Below are 25,181 nucleotides of genomic sequence, written 5' to 3'. Positions count from 1 at the left end.
AGGAACAGATTACAGTGATAGGGATGTTAGGGGTTTCTGTGTTGTATGGGGCTTTTTAACAAATTTTGGTTTGGAAGCCAGAGTTCCCCTTTAACAAGTCTTATTCTATCTTTACTCATTGCCAGTTGTAGCTCTTATTCTTTTTATTTTGTCCGATTCCTGCCTCTTTGGCCAGTTCCTGACTTTGTTTGCCTGCTGCCTGCCTAATGTTAACCCTCTGTTACACTGCTGCTTAGACTTCTACAGTCCCACCCCAGTAATCTCAGCCCTAACTTCTCGGCCCTGTTGCTTGTGGCCTGAAAACATCAATCATTACTGGAAGTCCGGACAGATGTGCTTCCCAGCAACAGCCTGCCATGAATAATTGTTTTCCGAAGACCCCATGCAGTATTAAAGTTAAAATGAAATGACCGCGCAGTGCCTATACATGTGGGGCTGGGAATGAAATCTAATTCCCATCAGCTGTCTCTGTAATTTTAAATATTTACAGCAAGCTTTCTTGTACAGTGGGATTTGTTATAACCAATGTGAGCAGCTGAGATATAGATGAACTGTATGATTCTATGGGTTAGCTCCAGCTGAATGAGAAAAAACCTACCTCCTCATTCAGTTCCAGGTTTCCACATAGTCTACTACAGAGTTTTCAGGTGATAAAGCATGAGAGGGTTTTTTCTCATTCCCTAGCCCTAAGTCAGTGATCCCCAACCTTTCTTACTCTTGAGCCACAAGCAAATATAAAAAGACTTGGAGAGCAACACAAGCACCATAAAAGTTCATGGAGGAGCCAAATAAGGGCTAAGATTGGCTATTAGGGGCCTCTATGCACCCTATCAGCTTACAGGGGCTTTATTTGGTAGGAAATCTTGTTTTTATTCAACCAAAACTTGCCCCCAAGTCAGGAATTCAAAAATAACTCCCTGGTTTGGGGGCACTGAGAGCAACATCCAAGGGGTTGGGGAGCAACATGTTGCCCCAGAGCCACTGGTTGGGGATCACTGCTTATGGCACATCATATATTCTTTGCTGCTGGGGAACTGCCCAAACTGGGCCAAGCATTTGTACCACGAGCCTAAAGGTGCCCATACACAGGCCCATCCTTAGGTACCTGCAGGGTTGGACTGGGGGGTGCAGGGCCCACCAGGGCTAATGCTTCAGAGGCCCCTGCACCCCCCTATGGCCCCCCACAGCAGTCTTCACACCACCCCAGCAGGGGCCCCCACCACCTGTCCAACCCCCTTCCCTGATCGCACATAAGTGAAACTTACCTTAAGCATGTCAGCCTGCGGGTCTGGACCACCAGGGCCCACCAGGTTTTTTCCCGGTGCCCCGGCGGCCCAGTACAGCCCTGGGTATCTGACTAATGTTGTGCAAGAGACAATACATGGCATGGCTGCCTTTCTATTGCTCTGATGGAAGCGCTCTGCATCGACTGACTCCTCTTTACACCAGTTTTAACACCATTTTTATGCCAAAAAAAATGCTGCCTCCACTTTTGTGAATTCCCTGTGAGGCTGAAGTAGTAATGAGATGCATCTTTGCTCTTAATTATGCTGAGTGGGTTGAAGTACATACTGGCTCTTGAAAATTCAAAGTGAAGTTGAAGTAGTTATGGCATAAATCCTTGCTTTTAGCTGAGGGCAGTTGAATGGTAATAAAGTAAATGCTTGCATTTATATAGGGAGTGAATAGTTGAAGTGGTTATGATGTAATTCCATGCTCTTCCTTAGTAGAGAGCAGCTGGGGGAGTAATGAGGTACATTGTTACTCTGAGATACTCTCAGTGGAGCTGAAGTGGCTGAATGTGATTCTTCCATAGTTGAAGTGTAATTGAAGATGTAATGGGCTATATACTGGCTCTTACATATACAAACTGAAATTGCAGTGGTTAAGAGATACATCTTTGCTCTTTGATATGAAGGTTGCAGAAATTAATATTAATAGAAAAATAAGAACGTAGCCAGCAAATGCCAAGTCAGGCCAGGCTACCATTTCCTGCTCATTGATCTGGTCAGTAACAGCAGAAAATGAATTTGTTCAAACAGTTTCCCCAGAATAACAGCTGTAATTATAGGCTACACTGCCTTTAGGCCTGGAACATCATAACATGCAGGATAATTACACAGGTTCTAATGACTAGAGATCGAAAGTGGTAAAAATAGGAACATGTGGGCTGCAAAGACATATTGCGCTGCATCCCCTACAGTGTGGCCAGGGAGATGGATTCAAAGTCACCTGGATGAACCTATCTCCAACAGAGGAACTTCATTAAAAATACTCTTCTCGTTTTTGATGCTAGATAATTACTACTGTATCACTTGCGGCAAGGGATAATTACTACTGTATCACTTGCGGCAAGGATAGCTGTGACTCCTATAATATTGCGCTTGACGCTAGTGTGGCCACCCAGACTGGCTGACCCAGTAAATCACTGGCTTACTTTGGCCAAACATATGTGGATTTAAAATACTGATTTGGCCCCTTTAGACAAAGTTGGCAGTTAATCTACATGGATGGCGACGGCCAATTATCTACTGGACAGGTTTCAATATCTGATTGAGGAGAAGGATTTCTGCTCATTCATGCAGTTGTCTCCTAATGGCCTGACCGGCTGACTATTATGGTCTGACTGTCAGGCCAATACCAAACACTACATCAAATAAGCAGATCTTTACATGGATAGCCACTTTGAAGCGGTTTTACAAATGTATCAGTAATGTGCTTGCCGGAAGGTGTAATTCCCCATCAATCCACTTCTGGTACACTCTGTAATGTCACAAAAGCCAGCGCTGTAAACCAACTAGGCCCTGCGCTCATCTGCCCAGTCCCCACCCCCATGGTGTTACTGTCCCACCCTTTTTGTGTAATATCCAATAATTGTGTTATATCCAAAAAAGTTGACATTTTCTAAAGCACAAAAAAACCAAATGTACAACACATACTCAACTTTATATATATTTTAAAGGAAAATATATGGAAGATTCCTCGTACTTCTATATAGGGCATATAGTCATTTTATGCTTCCAGTTGCCCTGCATGTTATTAATGATACTCTACCTTCATTCCTGCCGCAGCTGCCGGGCCACTTGGATCAACTGCTTGGATATGGCATGGCTTATTCCCTCGGACAACAAACCCCCATCCTACTGCATCGCTGACAATCTGCAAAGCAGTATGGGAGATTGATTTGTAGCTTGTTAAGTCTAGGCATGTCTGATCATTGATTTTTTGCAGTGAATTAGATATTGCTCATAGTAATGTTCAAAATTAAGTTTTAGAGAGATGTAAAAGAGGCTTCAAATGTTTTCAAACTGCTTTGTGCCCCATTTGGCTGACATTCAAACTGCTATGTCAGTTGCCATGGTCAATGTCCCTGGCTACAGGACAGAATCAGTGCAAACAATTAGCTTTGATGAATATTTGTGTATATGTAAGGCTCAGGTCCATTCAGGAAAGGCAGTGCTAGGTGATGGATAGGCTTCTAAATTGCTTAGGGGGTGTTACTGTCAGTGAAGGAGCTACTGGAGGAAATGTGATTATTAATCCTGGGAGACATGTGGGGAAAGGCCTTTAGACTGATGGAAGGGTCAGGTGCTACTGAAGGAAACTGCTTGTTGATTTATAATCAAGGCAACCTGGGTGGGGGGAGATTGATGTAAAGTAATAATAATGATATTATGGCTGATTTGCGTAATGCTATCCTCTTGTACAACTGAGAGAGCGTCGAAGGAGAGCAGCTTCAGGTACATGCATTGTGATCCATTTGGCCCTCAAGTGACTGTTATAATTTTATTTTTTTTTCTTGTTAATTTTCCTTTATATTTATCATGTGGCAATATCAAGAAGCAAATAATTAATTATTAGGTCCCTTTTGCTTTGTAAAGGAGTTACTAACACTGCTGGCAGTTTCAGTTTTGCTCAAGTTTCCATTGTTCACCCTATTTCTAACCAAATCCCTTTTTTCTTCCCAGCAGAAAGAATAATTCCTTCACAAGAAGCCTGTAGGGAGGAGGCATGGCATGTCCTAGCACCTAATGTCATTGGGGACACATGCTATTGTTAGGGATAAAGCCAGAAAAGAGCCAGTATCAGATTTATACAGGCACAGGGAGAGCTTATTAATGTTCTTGCATGAATAATGTTGGAAGGAGACTGTTTGCACCATAGGCCACTTACAGTAAGAGTCTTCCTTGTATAGGGCGCTCCCGGAGCCAGAAGTTCATCTAGAGTCACAGGCCTCTTTAGCACTACCGAGACAAAAGCAATAGCATGCAGACCATAAATAAACAAAAAGAAGAAAATCCATCAGCGGATATTGTTACTTTTCCTACTCGGTCCTACAGGAAGGCGAATTTGCTTCCTTTATTCTCTTAGCCATCCCAAATGCCAACAATGTACTGAAAAGCAGGGGGAAATGCAGACTCTTATATAAAGGGAATTTTTTACTAATTAGTTATGGACTTTGGCAGGTACAAAAGGGCCTCTCCCATATCTATTCATATACACTAATCACTGCTTGGTTTTAAAGAGATACTGACACCAGAAATTAAACCTTTTTTTACATCTATCATAACATTGTCTTTGCATGACCTTCATTTTTGCCATAAAAGTATTTGCCCAATGCTTTTATATTACCTGTCTGATCCCCCATGTTCTCCTATAAGGGGGCTGCCATAGTTGTGCAGCAGGAGGCCGCTAACATTAGAAGCTATAACTGTCAGGCTGAGAAGGGACAGTCAGGTTGGCAAAACAGTCAGGTTTAAGAACTTCAAGTAACAATTATTTACAAAAGCAAATCTCTCAGCGAAAATCAATCAACATGACCTATAGGCAACTTTTTATGTACATTCATATTTTGAGGAGTCATTTTTTAGTGTCAGTATCACTTTAAGGATAAAGGGCCCCAGCAACCAGACATTAAAACAATTTAAACCTTAAAGAGGCGGTTCATCTTTATGTTAACTTTAAATATATTACAGTTCCTAGCAACTGTGAAATTGGTCTTCATTATTTATTTGTTATAGTTTCTGAATTATTTGTCTTTCTCTTCTACATCTTTTTAGCATTCTGATGGGGGTCACTGACCCCGGCAGCCAAAACTCCATTGCTCTGTGAGCTTACAATTATATTATCATTGTTACTTTTTTTTCCTTATTGTTCTAGGCCCTCTCCTATTCATAATCCACTCTCTCATTCAAACCCACTGCCTGGTTGCTAAAGTAAACAGGACCCTAGCAACCAGATAGCTTCCGAAATTCCAAACTGGAGAGATGCTGACCAAAAGGCTAAATCAATGAAAAACTGCAGATAAAAACCAACTGCAAGTTGTCTCAGAATATCATTGTCTACATCAGTGCTGTCCAACTGGCGGCCCTCGACCCCCCTCTGTGTGGCCCCCCACCTGTCTGGCTGCTTTGATGGCTTACCTTTGTGTAAGCTTTAAATGGTATCAGTACTGTGATTAACTGCCCCCCTGCATGGTTCTCACCTCAGATTCAGGCTGTTACTCCCCTGTATTGTTTAAAAATATAATCCCCTGTGTTGTTCACACCTTTTAATCCCTACATTGTTCACCCCCTGCAGTGTTCACACTTCAGGCTCAGGCTGTAATCACCCCCATTGTTCCCCTGTTCACACCTCAGACTGTAGGAACAGTAGAAACCCACAAATACACCCGGCACACTACAAAAAGAACATATACTGAGGTGATACTGCAATTAAAAAGTTTTTTAATATATATTTATTGTGCAGACTGTAGGAGCAGTGCCAGCATTGTGTCACTGTAGGCTGCCTGTGTGTGCCATACATAGGGCAGGCAGAATATGGCACACACAGGCAACATAGGAAAGGCAGAGTATGGCACACACAGGCAGGGTAGGGCAGGCAGAGTATGGCACACACAGACAGCATAGGGCAGGCAGAGTATGGCACACACAGGCAGGGTAGGGCAGGCAGAGTATGGCACACACAGGCAGCATAGGGCAGGCAGAGTATGGCACACACAGGCAGGGTAGGGCAGGCATAATATGGCACACACAGGCAACATAGGACAGGCAGAGTATGGCACACACAGGCATGGTAGGGCAGGCAGAGTATGGCACACACAGACAGCATAGGGCAGGCAGAGTATGGCACACACAGGCAGGGTAGGGCAGGCAGAGTATGGCACACACAGGCAGCATAGGGCAGGCAGAGTATGGCACACACAGGCAGGGTAGGGAAGGCAGAGTATGGTAGGTTTTTGCTGTACTACAACCATTAATATGGGTATGGTCATGTGATAACAGGGGTTTGGTTTCAAGTGGGTGTAGTTTAAAAGGGGGAGTGGTCAAAACTGGCTTAAATTATCGGCCCTCCACCACGTAGGCCGGAAAAATTCCGTCCCTCGGTACCCCAGAAGTTGGACAGCACTGGTCTACATCATAGTAAAAGTTATATTAAGGTTGAACAACCCCTTTCAACTATAGAGCCATCAACTAACATAATTCAAATATACAGTAATTCAACGGGGATACATCTAACATACAAATATCGGTTTGTTTGTTTGTTTGTTTGTTTAAAGGGGCATCATTTCTCAATGTATGGACCATCAGATATTCAGTTTTTGTGGGTGGTAGAGTTTGTAATTCAAAGATAACTGAAGGGCTACAAGTGAAAATAAAATGTAAAAAAAAAATAAATATATGTATGGCTATAATACACAGTATATAGAGCTGCTGTAAGACTGAGTAGATGTTAGGAATGTTGGGGAAATTATCCAACTTCCTGTACTTATATATATTAGCGGGCAGCAAGCATGTAAGCACCAACCCTGTACTAATGAACTCTCCCAGCAAACAATTCTTCCTTTTAATGACTGGTTAACACATGGGTTTGGTCAGGATGCTGAGCTCTGTACAAACTGCCCGCACCACGCAGCAAGCACATACAGCTCTGCCCCAGCAGCAATGCAATACATTTACTCTTACATAGTTCTAATACTTTTGCAGATGCCCTGAGCAGAGAGATTTCATCCACCAGGGAAAAACTCCCCCGGAAAAACTAAATTATTTTGTCAACATGTAGACAATAATAATTTAGGCCAGGGACTACTAGTTTGAAGACTTATTTCCTGTTTTAAGAACTTTTTAACCCCAAAATAGTATTCAGTGGAAAACCATTCAGTCTCAGGATTTTTGAAGCAAATGCAATTTTATGCATCTGTGCATTGTTTTTTGGTTAGTACTTGCAGCTATGGGCCTGCATTGGTCTTCTGGCAAATTGGCTGCCAGTTATTTGGTGTTATATAAAAGCTCTTCATCATGTGTATGCAAGCCTATATTGTTGGGCAGCACTGATATAAATGTAGGCTAGGAGTACAAGGTTTTTGGGCAAACCCAAAAAGGGGCACATTCTTGCCTCGACTGTAATTGTTGCAGCTTGGATGGGTAGAGTGCCTGTTCCTTTTAAAGGCACAAGCTTAAGCTGGCCATACACGCACTGATAATATCGTACAAAACCTCGTTTCATACGATATTCAGTGCATGTATGGCGGCTTGACAAGGCGACCAATATCGCAAAAGGCTGCGGATATCGGTCGACTCGTCGATTGGCCAGGTTAAAAGGTTTTGATCGGGCGCCATTGAAGGCGTCTGAGCAAAATCTATGTTCAGGGCTGAATCGGCAGAAGAATTCCTATTGTTTCTACCTCTATATCTGACGATTCAGCCCTGAACGTCAGTGGAGGGTGGGAATGATCTTTCGTGTGACCAATGGTCGAAATTGGTATGTGTATGGCCACCTTTAGAAACCAGCAAACCATTAAAGGGAAAGACAGCCTATAACTGCAATATTTGTTTTTGTTTTCAAACTAACATGTTGTAGAGGTTTTCTACTTCAATAACATAAACCTTCAGATCAAATTAAAGTCAGTTTGTCCAATAGTTTAACTTTTTTTTAAAAGAATAATGAATTTCTGCACTACTTCCGTGGGTCAGAAACATCAATAAGCCTCAAGCTCTATGGTGCTGGTAGCCCAAAGGTTAATTTAATAGGCAGGAAGCTTCTCCAGTCTGAAGTCCCTTTGCATGGTGTAATTTCCCTCTCTTGGCATTCCTCTAGTAATTTGGACTATGAGGAATGGATTGGGTCCAACAGCCATCAAGGCATTTACAATCTTCCCCGATTCATTCCAGGTCCTGTTGGCAATGCTGAACCCACTCACTCACTGTTTACCATATTGTATGAGGAACAAATATTCTTTTATATGGGATTTACACTATGGGACAATATACCAAAGCCAGAAAAATTCATGTGGTCTCCTCTATTATTGCTGGGTATTTGGATAGACATCCCAAGAAACGCAAGTGACCACATAAGTGGCCAGTTTGGCTAGTCATGTGATAGGCCAAATGAGACAGTTATAGTTGTCTGGCTGGTTGTGGACAAGTACATAGGCCAGTCATATTAGTAATTATATGTTTCCTTGCTGGATAGATTAGTGGATAGATTCCCTTACCTGACTTTGGGTTGCACATTACCACAGGCGGGCTGCTACTGAGTGTGACGCTGTTAGCGAAATACCCTCCACTGTTGGTGCTGCTCATACTGCTCCGCCTCACCGCTGACACAATCTTTATTTCTTTTGTAGGGCTCACTGTATGCAACCAAACATGAAATTACACAGAAATGTCATTGATATATTAAATGCCATCAAGCATATCCTATTTATATTCCAGAATATGAATCCTGACACCATCAAGTTTGACTTCATATATCCTATCCCACAGCCACAGTCCCCCCAGAAGCCATTACGACCTCTTATAAGCTAGCTGTTGGCTACCTGCATAGTCGGACACTGAAGCTGTGGTGCATTATTGAATTTGTCTACCTTTAAGGAGAAGGAAAGGTAAAAACTAAGTAAGCTTTATCAGAAAGGTCTATGTAAATACAGCCATAAACACCCACAGAAACGCTGCACTCTATCAAAAGAAACACAGGATTTCTTGTCTCCTTGTCCTTCGGTATTTGACTTCCTCTCTCAGAAAAATCCTTCATTCCTGGGGCCAGAGTCTGCAGCTGCAGTTCTTTCCTCTGTCCCCTCTCCTGCTCCCCCCTCCCACAAGAATTCATAAAACTTACTCCCCCCTCCCTAGGAATGTGTAATCTGAGCTATAAGGGCTAGAGTTTTACAGCAAGAAGCTACTGAGACCAAGCTAAAATGGAAGCTGCAATCTTAAACAAACAGAGAAAGCTTCTAAAGCTGTTTACTCAGGTATAGTAATGGTTTCTGCAGAATAAATATAGCGTTCTAGGTGGCACTAATGTGGCGAATCTATTGGCATCTATTGCCAAAATGACTTTCCTTCTCCTTTCAGCATAATCCCAGAGCAGTCACCATGGTGCCAGTCTCCTAAAAACATCACTGTTTTAACATAATAACATAATATATGTCCATCCATAACTACCAGAGAGAAAGCTTGTTGATTTGTCATGACTCTGTTTGCGCAGACAGAAAGGGCTGTCGTGACTTTCCCCCATGCGCTGGGATCTCTCATTCAGAAGCTCCATGACCCTCCGCCTTCGCCTGAAGTTTAACCTGAACTGATAGAGCAGCTCGCTGTCCAGAAAATGGCGCTTGTTTGCCACTATAAGAAACAGAGAACAAGCAATTGTAAGTGAATGGTAACAGAGATATACATTGTATTTAACAATGGTTTTAACATTATATTCTGAAATAAGCCCTTTGTATTAAACCCTTTAATGTTTTCTATTAGCTGCTCTCTTACTTGTTCTGTGTGCACAGGTTAATACAGGGTTGTCATCAGGAACCAGGTGGGAACCCATATTCCCACCTGGTCATGCCCCTGATCTGCCCAAACCCAACCAATCCACCAACCTTGCCCCTGACATGCCAAACATCATCCCTATAGTGCAGAGCCCCACCCCTTTTGGGGCCATTTAACAGGCCCGGACTGGGATTCAAAATAGGCCCTGGCATTTCAAGTAAAAGGAGGCCCCCCAGCCCAGTAATTAGTGACTGTCTATGTCTTACAGCAGCCCCTCTGGCATTTGTCCACTATATCTGTGACTGTATCCTCATTAACCATTGTGACAGACTTTATTGTTATAGGGGAAAGAGTGGGCAGAAATTGGAGAAAAAATGTGAAGGGTCGAATGAGGTTATAAAATATTGTACTACAATGCTGATGCACCATATATTCTTATATTATATATACTTATATTATAAGTTATTGGCTCTACCTTAGTTATGTCACCAAAAAAAGTATATAAGCATATATACACACTCACACATATACAGTAGCTATAAGTATTTATTTAATTCCTTATTTATAATATGCCATATACAGTTTCATATCCTTTATCTTCTATATAGTCCTTACCCCAGTGGAGCTTAAACACCCCGGTTAACTGGTGTAAATACAAACTGGTTCTTTTTGGAATTTGTCAGTACAGTGCTAACTTTCCCACCAAGATTTAGCTGAATGCAAAACTAAAGCTGGCCATACATGCACTGAAGATTTCGTACGATATTCTGTGCGTGTATGGCGGCTCGACGAGGCGACCAATATCGCAAAAGGCTGTGGATATTGACTCATCGATCGGCCAGGTTAAAAGACTCTGATTGGGTGCAATTGAAGGCGCCCGAGCAAAATCTACGTTCAGGGCTGAATCGGCAGGTGGAGGTAGAATTCCTATTGTTTCTACCTCCATATCTGACGATTCAGCCCTGAACGTCTGTGGAGGGTGGGAACGATCTTTATTACGTGTATGGCCACCTTAAATCTGAGACCTAATTTGAAGAATATATATTTGGAGGCCTGTAGGCCGGATGTGCCATCCCAATTTAATCTGGTTTACAAAACACTTTATACTGAACAATGAACATTTGCCAACCTATTGTCATACAGGGAATTGTTTACAGTTTTCTCACTGATGGAAGTTTAAAGGCTCTGGCACATGGGGAGATTAGTCGCCCGGGGCAAAACTCCCTGTTCGCGGGCGACTAATCTCCCCAAATTGCCTTCCCCCTGCTATCCCACCGGCGAACATGTAAGTCGCCGGCGGGATGGCACACGCGGCGGGGCGATTTCGGGAAGGCAACTCGGGGAGATTAGTCGCCCGCGAACAGGGAGTTTTGCCGCGGGCGACTTATCTCCCCGTGTGCCAGAGCCCTAATGTCACATCATTAGCGCACAAGTAACAGATTAATAGTGCTAAGTAGACAGCAGTAGAAGGGAACCGTGGTGAAGAATAAATATAAAAAAGGGCAAGTGCAGTAAGTTTAAGGGTGAAGACACACAGTGCTACTTGTCACGGCAACTAAAATAAACAATGCTGATCATTTCCTGATAATTGTCTCTGTGTGTTTTAGCAGAAGCAATTCTCAGTACAGATATGGGATCCCTTATCCGGAAACCCATTATCCAGAAGTTCCGAATTACAGAAAAGGCCATCCCCAATAGACTCCATTATAAGCAAATAATTCCAATTTTTAAAAATAATTTCCATTTTCTCTGTAATAATAAAATAGTACCTGTACTTGATCCCAACTAAGATATAATTACCCCTTATTGGGGGCAGAACAGCCCTATTGGGTTTATTTAATGGTTAAATGATTCCCTTTTCTCTGTAATAATAAAACAGTACCTGTACTTGATCCCAACTAAAATATAATTAATCCTTACTGGAGCCAAAATAATCCTATTAAAATGTTTTTTAGCAGACTTAAGTTATGGAGATCCAAATTACAGAAAGACCCCTTATCCAGAAAACCCCAGGTCCCGAGCATTCTGGATAACAAGTCCCATCCCTGTACTGTCTATGGCAGGGGATTTTCTGGCGTTTAGTTGCAGTGACAAGTAGCTGCTACTAAGATGCTTTGTGTGTTGTCACCCTAAATATGTGACGCTGTAGATCTATGGATGGCGGAAACAGGAACAAAAGTGAGAACTGTTTCCTGTTGAGGGGCGGCTGACCTAAAAACATTTTGGTTCTGAGAGGGGGGAGAATCACATACACTCCAGTCTTTGTGGCATTGTTGCTTCAACCCACAGTGATTATTCTTTCTAGATGTAAATAGATAGGAGCACCCTTTGCAGGAAATACACTCTGCATTGTAAGCGCTCCGGCCTTTATCAGCCACAGTTCCCATGATTCTCAGCTACACAGCAGCTGGCCAGGGAGGCTGTGATTTGCAGCTATAGGGTAGCGAATGGAACAGCTTGTATGGAAGAGGAACTACTATCAAAGGGGATCTCCGTTCAAAACATACATCATACATACATCATTAAAAAAAACAAGTTTGCAAGTTTTTGCAAATGCAATTTTGTAATATGTTTGGGTAAAGATCTCCTTTACGGAGTAGTAATCCTAAACTGCTAAAATTTCAAATTATACCCCTGCACCCAGTAGCAGAGAATTATTGGGTCCAGAGGTATCACCCTAACATTTATACAGATAGTTCCCTATCACATTAACTTTTAGTATGATGTAGATAGCAATATTCTAAGAAAAGTAATTTCACTTACTGTCTGACTGCCAATAATTATTATTAATTATTTAGCTTTTTGTTTAACATCTCTCCAGTTTAGAATCTCAGTAGCATCTGGTTGTTAGGGTCCACATTACCCTAGAAACCAGGCAGTGGTTTGAATGAGAAACTGGAATATGAATAGGAGAGGCCTGAACAGAAAGATAAGTAATACAACGTGACAATAACAACAACATTGTAGCCGGGGTCAGTGACCACAATTTGAAAGTTAGAAAGAGTCAGAAGAGGGAGGCAAATAATTCAAAAACTTTAAAAAACAGAAGATGAAGACCAAATGAAAAATTACTAAGAGTAGGCCATTCTATACCTGTTATAGATAGAAGGCAATCATGGAAGCACCTAGAGCAGTGATCCCCAACCCGTAGCTCGAGGGCAACATGTTGCTCCCCAACCCCTTGGATGTTGCTCTCAGTGCCCCCAAACCAGGGAGTTATTTTTGAATTCCTGACTTGGGGGCAAGTTTTGGTTGAATAAAAACAAGATTTCCTACCAAATAAAGCCCCTGTAAGCTGATAGGGTGCATAGAGGCTGCCTAATAGCCAATCTTAGCCCTTATTTGGCTCCTCCATGAACTTTTATGAAGCTTGTGTTGCTCTCCAAGTCTTTTTATATATTGACTAAGGTTGGAGACCCCTGACTTGGAGCCAGTCTGCTGGAAGAGGGTGCAGGGAATATATATATATATATATATATATATATATATATATATAGCATAACACTTGATGCTGCTAGTGAACATTAAATATTACCCAACAATACAGGAAACAGTGGTTAAAATAATTACAAGTTACAACATTTAATTTAAAATAATGTTCATGAATAATATTTTTTAAACATAATTCTTATTTATCTCAACAACTATTATTTAAAAGGACAGTTAATCTTTTTTGCTTAGAGAGGTATTCTAAGACACCTGTCTTTATTTCCTACTCTTTGGGGGTCATCTAATAAGTGCAAAAACAGGCACAATCTGTACTTTATGCCTAAATTTCTCTATGTCTAAATTTTAACAGTTCTCTGCACTCCAATAGGGACTGTAAAGACCTGCGTTCCCAATATGAAGACAGTGCTGCCAGCATTTAGCAGTGCTGTATTCATGTGGGAGGGGGAAATTTAAGCATAATATAAATATAAATATAAAGATACCTGATAAACATAGTAATAAAACAGAATGTATAGCCACAGGATAAAAAAAATCAACAGTTTCAACTTGCCAACTTGAAAGTTAATTTTAAGTTGAACTTCCCCTTTAACATGTTACCAACCTCATCTTTGATCCGAGTGCCTTTAGTGTCTATAGTTAGCTAGGGCCACCTCGCTGATACTGTACTTGTGTTGGGGACATAAATAGCTCCATTCATTCCATCAGCTCTAGTAATTAAGCTTTAGAGCATCGGAGCACATAATTAGGGCCCTTATTGTTAAAAGATTTCTAGGAAACCTTTGTTCTGCCCCTTTCCCTCTCCCCTCGGAGAAATAATCAAAAGATGGGCTATAAAAACCAGACAGCCGCAGAATTGGTCTCAGCAACAGCAGCGTGACTTCTCCCCACAAAGATGCGTTTGTTTATTCACGTCAGATGCTGAATGCTGGGTCTTGTTTCATATTTACAATATCGGCATTGATGGCCTCCGAGGAGGGTGCTTAATGAGTACACTTCCAACATCTACTCTGTCAAAAATTAAATGAAAGGACAAGGGAACTCCTTAACCCTGGGCCGGAACTCTGCTTCTGTACAGAAAAAGTGATCCTGAAATCACTGCGAGAGATAAGGGACCCCCAAGTAAAGGTGGCTATACATGGGCCAATTGTAGCTGCTGATATCGGTCCCTTAGACCGATTCGGCAGCTTATCAGCCCGTGTAGGGGCAGCAATGACGGGCATGCCCGACCGATATCTGGCCTGAAATTGGCCAGATATCGATCAGGCAGGTTAAAAGATTCAGTCGCGTGAGGACAGCATCGGCTCGTTGATGCAGTCCCCAAACCGACTAAATCTTTTAACCTGCCTGATTGATACCGACTGCGCCCGTTGCCGTCGTTATAATTCGATCGTTTGGCCCCAAAGCCTAAATTTGCCCGATATCACCCACCCATAGGTGGGGATATCGGGAGAAGATCCGTTCGCTTGGAGACCTCGCCAAGCGAGCGGATCTTAACGTGTATGGACAGCTTAATTCTAGCCCCTCACCTCTTACCTTGGTTCCAAGCTTCTCTTGTCCAGGGTACTTTAGTCCAACACTGCCAGGTCTGGACTGGGATTGTTGCTCCCCAACCCCTTTGATGTTGTTCCCTGTGGCCTCAAAGTAGGTGCCATTTTTAAATCTCTGGTTTGGAGGCAAGTTTTGAAGCCCAGAGACACCATTTTACTCCAAGCAGAGCCTCCTGCAGGCTAGCAGTCACATGGGGCTACCAAATAGCCAACCACAGCCCTTATTTGGTATCCCCTTAGAACTTCATTCGTGCTTGTGTAGCTCACCAACACTTTTTACACCTAAGTGTAGTGTGTCACAAGTGAAAAAGGTTGGGGACCCCTGGCCTATGGAATCTTACAGAAGCCTCTCTGCTCATTGCGTCTCTTCCTGGTATCCTTAGTGCTGATTCAAGTTGGGCACAAGTGCTACAGTGCAGTTAAATGCCCATCTGAGGTACATCTAATGTATGTGAATACACAGCATTTCCATTGAGACTACAGAATCTTGCCCAGGAATTTTTGCCTGCATGTTCCCAGCAAGTGTTTCTGGTGGTACTGGCCCATATGGCTGCAGCAGTATAGCCAATATATCTAGGAATAGTATTAAAAAGATCGGCCACATCTGTTACAATGGTCTCCTGTTGGACAACCTTGGTCTAGGTCCCACAGACTAGATGCCCAGATGCCTGGGCATTTGGGGCATGGTTAGAAATATCTCAATTTCCCTGTCAGAATGATAAGGATAAAACAATTCCATGCAGATTGAAGCTGCAGGCTAAATACAAGGCAGGTTTTGTTCTTCCTAGAGCTTGAGTTACAAAGATCCAGAGCAAATCTGGAGGTTCCCTTTGCACTTTAAAGTTATATTGACATTTCCCTGGGTTTTTTTAAGGACTATGTCACTGACAAACCATTCCCCATTCTGTTTTTTTTGTATATTAATCCCCACTATTACTGTATCAAAATCACAACAGACCCTAAAGTACCACTGGGCTTGGGGCAAAGCAATGACCTAACAAGCTGGAGACAGTATATAGATGGTGCTCCATTCTGTCAGGTGTTTGCTCCGCCTCCAAGCTCAACATGGCGACTGCAGCCACAATACTTCAAAACAAACTAGAGGGTGGGGTGTCTATAGAGGGTGGAGGGGAGAGATTAAAATGGAGGGCAACAGATGGAAAAAACAGTCTACCCGTATGCACTAGTCTAATTTACTGTGGTTTCAGTGAGACAAATGTTCTGTTTCATGTAACCACATGAGAAGGAGGTGGTAGAAGAACGGGGATAACATATTGCTTTCTACTCTTATTCTGTTATAGGGAATTTAGGTAAAAAAGTTAAAAGTCATTTCCACATTTTGAAACACAAAATGAGTTTCCCCAGTCTGCTCCGACAGTAATAGCAGAACCTGGGAGCAACTCCCACCTTTATGAACAGAAGCAATTAGGCCAAGGGCCAAACCAAAGCCACAGCTGACGTACCTGAAAAAAAACTAATTTTAGTGTAGGCGTATGTACTCGTGCCCCCCTCAGCGCTTACCTACACCACAGGAATAGCAGCTGAAGCTGAATCTGTTTCAGGCATTAGCCATACTACTTTTCAATACGATTATTATATGATTATTATTGCCTGGTCTTAAAAATTCCTACATTATGTTTTAGCCTGGAGCAGGCTGCAAAATTCTAAGAAAATTGCAATAGCTCTTCATTTTTTTTTTTGTTAATTCTTAAATGTTTACTTTTATTTATTATTCTCAGTCTTCAAATTTAATCTGTTATCCGGCTGGTAGAGGGTTAATTACCCTAGCAACCAGGGATAACTTTGAGATTTACACTGGAAGTCATCCCTGACAGTGTAACCTACCCCTTTAAAATTACACCCTACAAAGGTTTCCCCTGTTCTTCATATGGCCGTATGTACTTTATACCAGCCAAAATGTAGCAACTGTCTGGCAGATCCTAGATTTTTTCAGAAATAATATAGGACATGAACTGTCTCTGTAAAAGGATTATATTATATATATATAATACAGTCTGTTCCAAGCCAGACATACAGTATGAAATCATAAGGGCCGAGGCCTATGGAGTCTTTGGAAAGAGCTCTCTGATCTTGTTATAGGCAGGGAACTGGAAACAGGATAACACTATTACAGGGAACCATTCCACTCGTTATGCTGTGATTGGGGCAAATGTGATTTGGTTAAAACAAATAACGCTAATGCCTCATTACAGCTCACTCCATGACATGTTAGAGATAAAACTCAAGAACAAAAAAAATATCCATTCTATATCAGTTTTCTTGGGCTTCAAACAATGTGCTGAATGTATATCCAAAAAATTGTTTTTAAATAAAAGCACAGCACCCCTAAAACCCAAGTGGTGTAAAGATGGCCATACACGGTAAGATCTGCTCACTTGGCAAGGTCACCAAACGAGCAAATCTTTCCCCCGGTATGGCCACCTTGAGTGGGCGATATTGTATTGCAATGAAGGGGATAGGTAAAGTTAGAGCGGGGGACTGTATCGAACTTTTCGGTCCTTGATCCCACGAAAAATCAAGCCTGTCCAATCGACATCTGCCCAATTTTTGGCCAGATATCGGTTGGGGAAGCCTGTCGGAGGGCCCCATACAGATAAGCTGCTAATTCAGTTTTAAGGACCCGAATCGCCAGGTAAAATCTACCCGTGTATGGCCACCTTAGTTGTCAGGTCTCATGATCCATTATAATTGAACAGTGGTAAAAGAGAGTAAAGCTAGGTGCCCATCACTGTGCCATAGCTGTGCTGTTCCTATATTGGCACATTGGGTCCAAGGTGCTAGGGCACCAGGGAGCAACGTACTATAGGCAATTGCACCACATGAAAAGTGTGCAAGCAAAGGGTAGAAAGGTGGCCACCCATCATCAGTACATTGTGAGCAAAAACATGGTGATTAGTGCATACTGTTTGCTGGGCAATAGAGCACAAGACTGATGAATCCTATGGAAATGGGGAAATTGTATTTTACTGGCCATGGACAAAGTGACGCTTAAAAATGGCACTGCTGGAACATTAACTTTGGTGTTTGTATGCTGCGCAATAGCATACAGTGCATTTCTCAGTCCCAGAACCCCTATACATCTGCCCCACCATCTTCATCAAAAAAAACACAACTAAATGCTGATTGTATCTAGTATAAATATATCTAAAGCAATCATTGATTACTTAACAAGTCCAGTTGCTTTAGACTTATTTATACTAGATATACCATGACCTGGATGAATGAAAATCTTCATAGTCATAAATGCTGATTGTTTGATACAGGTGACAATTTAACACCTACATTAGTAAATCAGCCCCTGCGTGCAGAGTCCTAGCCTTTTGTCACACATCCAAATATCTACTGGCTCCACTAAGCTAGAGCTGCAACCGCTGGCACTATCTTGCTTTATTGCCTTCCCTGACACCATTCTGTCTTACAATAGAGACAAACCCACAGTTACAGGCCCTTCCCCTGACTTCAGCTTATATTACTATACACATGATCCCACTGTTACAGCCTCTTCCCACACAAGATGTACATTTTTGGGGTACAGTGGTGCTCCTTAACATTTGCTGACACTGCACACGAAGCTCAAAACATAAATGGGGCCATAGTGGCCACCCTTTCTTGCACCCTCGAAACATATGCTTAGGCATGCAGCACCTCATCCAGCGCACTTGTTACTGCAGCGGATTTTGTGGCAGCTGGTTTTGCCCCTTGGTCAAACTCTGTGGAGCAACCTTGTTAGTCTAAATCACTGATACAGTAATTGCTGCCTGAACCACCAACACCCTCACCCCTGGAATTTAGTACCCAAGCTCCAACCTGATAGTGTATTACACATCTTGAATGAATTTATCCCCTAACTCTTGGCAGCCAAAGCAGCTCTGCACTCTGCTGTCAATGTTGTTTCATCATTGGGGCACTGCCCTTCTCGGATACAGGCTCAAAGATAACTCAGTTAAACCCAGTAGACTCGGTCAGTATAAATCCTAATGCATTCTGACATGTAAGATTTGAAATGAGGCAAAGGAGAGCCCAGTAAGCAAACTTGATGATTTATAGGATCCCTGGTACCATAAAGAAGCTCCGTGTTGCTACCAACGTTCCTATTATTGCTGGCACGGCACCTATCATGGATCGGCTGAGTTTCTCCTCTAGGCTGCTGGGAGACACTTTGCATAGGCTGCGAGACATCTGGATGTGATGAATTAAGTAATGCTTTCCCATTAGTGCAGGTCAGGGCTGCTAGAAAGCCATATTTTCTTTCTTTAGGGAAACAAGATCTTTATATAAACCAAATTGCCTGAGAAATAGAAAAGCCGCACCACATTTTAGTCATTTATCCCCTTGATTTGTACCTGCTAAATCAGCCCTAGTTATCACAGTTAAACATCATATGGATTTGTCTGTATATTCCAATACAATGAAGAATATTCATGATCACTAGAGACATTTCTTTATAGCTGTCTATGAAGCAATATCTCCGGCTCACAAGCATAAATTCCAACAGATAGTGTTCTGTAAAAACAAAAATCATAAATAATCAGATATTGGTCCCCTAACTAAAACTAGACAGACTTGGGTAGGACCACATAAAACACTGAGGGCCTTGGACACACATAAAACTCTGGGGTCGTGGCCACAGAGCAAACTAAACAATCTCCAGAATAGTGGGCACAATCTACCATGGTTTTTATAGTGTATGTCCTCCTTGAAGGCAAAACCTTTACACATGGCTGTTAGCTCATAACAAGGTCACAGAAATAAGAATAAACATTGGTATATATGCTTCTAAAAACCCCACTGAAATCACTAGATTTATATATTTTAATAAATCTTTCCCTTAGTGTTCACCCAAATATCTAATCTAGGGCATTTAGATGAATGTAGGAGAGTAAATGGGTATTCTAACTTCAAGCTGAGCCCCCCATGGCACTGCTCCATCCAAGTTTTGGAACCACTCCACTAAGGCACCTCTTCTTCTAAAAGCACAAAGTCCTTCCAGAAGACAATTGTCTGTACTCACAGTATCCAGGTAATTACTATTCAGGGCAATGGAGGGGCAATTTAAAGCCTATCTAGCTGGAAAAGGCACAGGAGGCATAAAGCTCACAATGTGTGCCAATGGCCTTAGGCTCAATTACCTTGGCAGCTTTAAAGGTATTATGTTGTTGCCGTTAGACTTCCTTGTGCCCTAGATATGCCCATCACACCATATCTACTTCTAATTAGTATTCTGGACACAAATTCTGGTCAAAATGTGCAATCCACTTCTATACAGGAAATTACATATCCAGGTATAGACATATATCGAAATCTGGCTTCAGATTACCCCGAGGCACAGAACAGTATTTATTCTTGTGCAAGAACCGGTTCTTATAAACTGCTCACCTGACTGCTGCACAGTGAAATCCACAAACCACTGACACGTGGCACAGGATGTGCGAGCAGCTCATTATGTGGCTAAGCTGCAAACACGCTGAGAATATCCTTACAATAAACACTACAGAGTATAGCTCAGCCGTAAGCTTGTCACTTTTTTGATGCATTGCCTATCAGAACTTTTTATGGTCATTGCAAAGCAAATATTTACATTTTTGACCCCCTACACTGAACTTTTTTATATTGGCACAAACATGTACAGTGATTGGGTATTTGCATTTTGGTTCCATGAGTGCAATGCTGTTAGGCCAATGCTAGGAACAGATCCCTGCTGCACATACAGCACATGCAGTTTCAGTGATAGTAAAGGAAAACTATTCCCCCAGATTGAATACTTAACCAACAGATAGTTTATATTATGTTAAGTGACCTATTAAAGACTTTCGCTAAACTGGAATATATATATCAGTAAATATTGCCCTTTTACATCCTTTCCCTTGAGCCGCCATTTAGTGATGGGCTGTGTGCTCCCTCAGAGATCAGCTGACAGGAAGTGATGCAGCTCTAACTGTAACAGGAAGTAGTGTGGGAGCAAAAGGCAGAACTCTGCCCATTCATTGGCTGATGGGGCCTAGCATGTATGTGTTCCTTGGCTTGTTTGTGTGCACTGTGAATCCTATGATCCCAGGGGGCGGCCCTTAATTCTTAAAATGGCAGTTTTCTATTTAGGATTACCCAATAGCACATTTACTAAAAAAGTATATTTTTATGAAAAGGGTTTATTTAGATGAAGCAGGGTTTTACATATGAGCTGTTTATGCAATATATTTTATAGAGACCTACATTGTTTGGGGGTATAGTTTTCCTTTAAGTTCTACCAGCATAGGGGAACTTTGATTTACTTCTATTTATAAATATTGCAGGATTGTTGTAGGATCAAATGTTTACCTAAAACCTGGGATGTTTCATTGTTAATGTAATTTTTCTTCATTACTGGCACTAGGAACCTCCCCTCACCAACGTGTGGCCTTGGTAAATCCTGCCCAGGGTTAATGCGTTATCTCGTACTTGTCAGAGGTGCCCAAATATCAGGCAAAGTACATTTGTGCTGTACAAGCTCTATGTCAATAAACATAATGACCTTCCTGGGTACAGCAGAGCAGTTGAGTAACTGCAGTAAATTATGTCCAGGCCTAGAAATAGGCCATCAGTGAACATCAGTTCTTGGTGTTTCCAGAATTATCCAACATTATCCAGTGAATTCATGTACCAATTCTAAAGGCTTTAGTGTGGCATTTAAAGACTGAACGTAAGCCAAACCACAAGGCCATTGCCACAGTTTGGCCTTATAAATATGTTGGTAGAAAATAACCAGTTGGTCTTGCCTGTTCAATGCCTGAACTCCACTTTTGTTTAGGCTCTTAAATTTAATTTCTACCCACATGCAGGAGAGTGTTTATTTGCCATGCAGTCCAGGGCAAACCAGATTTTATAGGGCCCTGCTATTTATGTATATATATAGCTATGGCTCTTCAGTTCTTTGCTGGTTGGGCGACAATATAAAAAGCTACAGTTGCCATTATACTCCGCTATAGGACGTATCCCCCATTTTTCCATTCCGGCTGCTCTGAGGGGCCCCAATTAACTCCATTTAGAACCACGCGTGACACCCCTGCTTTGCTTTGCTGAGTTCCCCATCAGAATTACATAAAGTCAGGCCCGGATTTGTGGAAAGGCCACAAAGGCCCGGGCCTAGGGTGGCAGAAACTTAGGGGCGGCATGCCACCCGGCCGCAACTAAATTTTAGAATTTTGCTCCCATACGGAGCAATGGGGAGCTCTCCCCACTGGACGGTATGTATGGTATGCGCATGCGCGCTCGCGCTCTCTGCCGCGGCGGGGGGGGTTCGCTCGTTCGCACTAGGAGAAGGGGGGGCAACCAGCGGGGACGGCCTAGGGGTGCCTGGAACACGAATCCGACGCTGCATAGGGGCACATTTACTAATCCACGAATCCGAATCCCAAATGGGAAAAAATCCGATTGGAAACGAAAATTTTGCGCATTTTTTCGTAGCCGTCTTAACTTTTTCGCAAATTGTCGCGACTTTTTCGTCGCCGTCACAACTTTTTCGCGAATTGTCGCGACTTTTTCGTCGCCGTCGCAATTTTTTCGTATTGAGCAATTGTAAACAGCGGAAAAACCAATCCGATTTTTTCGCAACGGGACGAAAAAATCGCGACAATTTGCAAAAAAGTCGTAACGGCAACGAAAAAGTCGCGACAATTCGCAAAAAAGTCGTGGCGCCGACTAAAAAAATCGCAAAAATACCGATCATTACGGAAAAAACGCATTCAGAGGCTTTTTCGACGTTTGTGGATTAGTAAATGTGCCCCATTAAGTCTATTGCATATTATTATTATTGCAATTTCTGTAAAGCAGTGATGATTCCGTTTGCTTCTATTCCTGTTCCCCCCTCTATCCCAGATCTGTGCCCCTTGCTCTAGTCATGAGCTGCTGAAAATGCTTAGCATCGGAATTCTGCCCATTCCCTTAATATATTTGAAGGTTTTTGTCTATCCTTCCCCACCCCCTCCTCTCTATTTTCCTGTGTGCATGTTAAGGCCTTGCAGCCTCCCCTGACATTCTTTATTACGTAGACCACAAATAATGCTAATGGATCTCCTTAGGACAGTGTCTCTTTAATTAAAACACTTCTCTAGACTAGGCCTAAAGAACCCAATGCAATATTTAGTTCTAGTGGGGAAAAACAGACTTTGTGATTAAATATGTCTACTGTCCAACCTATGACCTTCAGTTCAAGCTGAATAGCAATTGTTGGGTGTCAGTAGGCAATAGGTGCTGTACTCAACTACTCAACAACAGCTCTAAGACTGGCAGCACTAATATAAAATGTTGCCATTTAGCTCTCCGGTTGCCATCTTGCCCTGCTGTATGTGCTATCCCCAGCCAACTCCCACTATGCACTGCACCCAGGGCAGTAACCCTATTTTCACCCAGCTCTGTGCTTTTCTGCATGGCTTTTGCAGGCGCAAATGACACAAATCCTGAAAGTCACTTTTAAACATTTAATTTCTCCACAAACAGCTGCTGATACAATCCTCACAAAGGCTAAATAATGCGTTATACCGCACAGCATGCAAAGACTCAGTGTGACAAACCAACAACGGGAAGCATTGCTTGGAAAGAAATTGGCCTCCGACCAACGCGTGTTCTTTGCCAATGTGTTGCAATATACTTCATACTGTTTACAGTACAGTTCTGGCAGAGAAATGAAAACTCTGCAATGAAAAATGACTCTGAAGGCAAAGTGCTTCAGCTCCATCTCTAATGGAAGTTAGCAGTGCATCTCCCATACTGCAATGCAATCTGCCACTGTTATACACTCTAACGTGTGCTCTCCATAGTGTTCTGCAGGAAGAGCCTACTGTACCTCCTCCCTCTGAACCCCCCTACTATCTATTTTGGTCTTCTGCCTCCGTCCTCCAGTAAGTCTGGGCCACAGCACATACCTTGGCTCAAGTATGCCATAGACAGTAACTGGGCTGGTGGGGGCTGTTTGGACCTCTGCACACTTGAAATGCCAGGGCCTATTTTGAATCCCAATGAGGGAATAATTGGAGATGCCTCAAGGAGGGAGGACCCCTGCTGCTAATAGTATGGGGCCTTGATTCCTGACAGCAGTCCTTCTTGCTGCCATCATCATAAACACAGAACAACATCATCCAAGAGTGATGAAATATGGTAAGTAAGGTAGAGAAGCCTACTTTGAGACCTGCAACCCAAGCCCCATTCTACAGGCCCACTGACCTACACCCATACCTGCATACACCATGGCCCATCCCTTGATGCTATCACATTCATGCTATGACAGGTACATACTGGGGAATGGGAGATAGACAAAGGCATCTACAAAACTTGACTTGTGTCTTTCCCCTTTTATTAGGCATTGCATTAACTATACCAGTGCAACGAGCCCCACGATGGAACCACTGTGCCTTACCATGTTGGATTATGGCATGCTCTAGTAGCCTTCGGCACAGCTGCTCAGCCTCCATTCGTGTTTTAGCTTCTTGTTCTTGAATCAGCCAATCAATGAATTCAGAAGCCACAAAAGTGCGTTCATATTTGATGCCATCCTCTTCTCTGGCTTGCAAGAGGGTGTTTTCGGAATTCATGATCCTATCAAGCATAATACAAAAAAATGAATGAATTCTTTAAAATAAAAGCGTACAACAAGCTAGCAGAGGCTGGGTAGCAGCAGTGGCCGGAGCCACTGCATTGGCCAGGTCGTAGACACAGAGCGAATTTCGGAACCCGAACTGCAAATCGCTGCGTGGCTACAGCACAACTACATGTCACTGGAAACTCTTTGGTTCCCTATACTAGTTCTAGTCCTATTTACACCCAACATGCCTGAACCAGAAACCTACATTATAAAATATTATATACCCCATACTTCAAAATATAAGCATTTAAGAAGTCACCTTGGATACCCATTAGCTATAGAAAAACACTAAGCCTGTTGCCTTGAACCTTTGTATTGTCACAGAACTTCCTCGATGGCTGCTAATATCCTTGTATGTAACAGTAGGGGGTTCATCATCCTTTATATATTGCAGATACATATTACCTAGGCAACGGCAACAACTGAATGTAACATGAGATGCATGGAAAATAAATAAAGGTTTTTCTAGGGCCAAACTTCATTAAGCTGAGTTTTACAGAAAATATTCTTCTTGATCAGTGTTTCTAAGGCTACTTGAAGAAATTCATTCCTAGTAATAATCCAATGAATTAGGCCAAACACGGCAAAGTAAAGAGTCTATATTCAGTTTTTATTTAGTGTTTTTCAGAGAGATGAAATAAGTGGAACACACGGCCAGCCTAGTACATTATTAATAGCCAGCTGAGACTGAACAGTAGCTTCTTTTATTGAAGTCAGAAATATTCATGGGCACGGAGGCAAGGAAGCGTGTGTGTTTATGTGTCTGTGGGTTAGATGTAGATACAT

General features: G+C 42.3%; 1 protein-coding gene across 1 annotated transcript in view; it reads right to left on the bottom strand.

Annotated features, from left to right (window-relative positions):
• The window catches only part of deptor (DEP domain containing MTOR interacting protein), an 87,980-nt gene that overhangs the window by 5,524 nt on the left and 57,275 nt on the right, over positions 1-25,181 (bottom strand). The window contains exons 5-9 of the mRNA XM_004915059.3: positions 24,171-24,349; positions 9,444-9,623; positions 8,495-8,632; positions 4,174-4,244; positions 3,055-3,159 (exon numbers count right to left, since the gene is read on the bottom strand). Coding sequence (XP_004915116.1) covers positions 3,055-3,159; positions 4,174-4,244; positions 8,495-8,632; positions 9,444-9,623; positions 24,171-24,349 — 673 coding nt within the window. The remainder of the gene's footprint in view (positions 1-3,054; positions 3,160-4,173; positions 4,245-8,494; positions 8,633-9,443; positions 9,624-24,170; positions 24,350-25,181) is intronic.

This window comes from Xenopus tropicalis, chromosome 6, assembly GCF_000004195.4.
Source record: "Xenopus tropicalis strain Nigerian chromosome 6, UCB_Xtro_10.0, whole genome shotgun sequence".
Taxonomy (NCBI): Eukaryota; Metazoa; Chordata; class Amphibia; order Anura; family Pipidae; genus Xenopus; species Xenopus tropicalis.
Note: the sequence above shows the minus strand (reverse complement) of the source record. Positions and strands in the feature narration are given on the sequence as shown.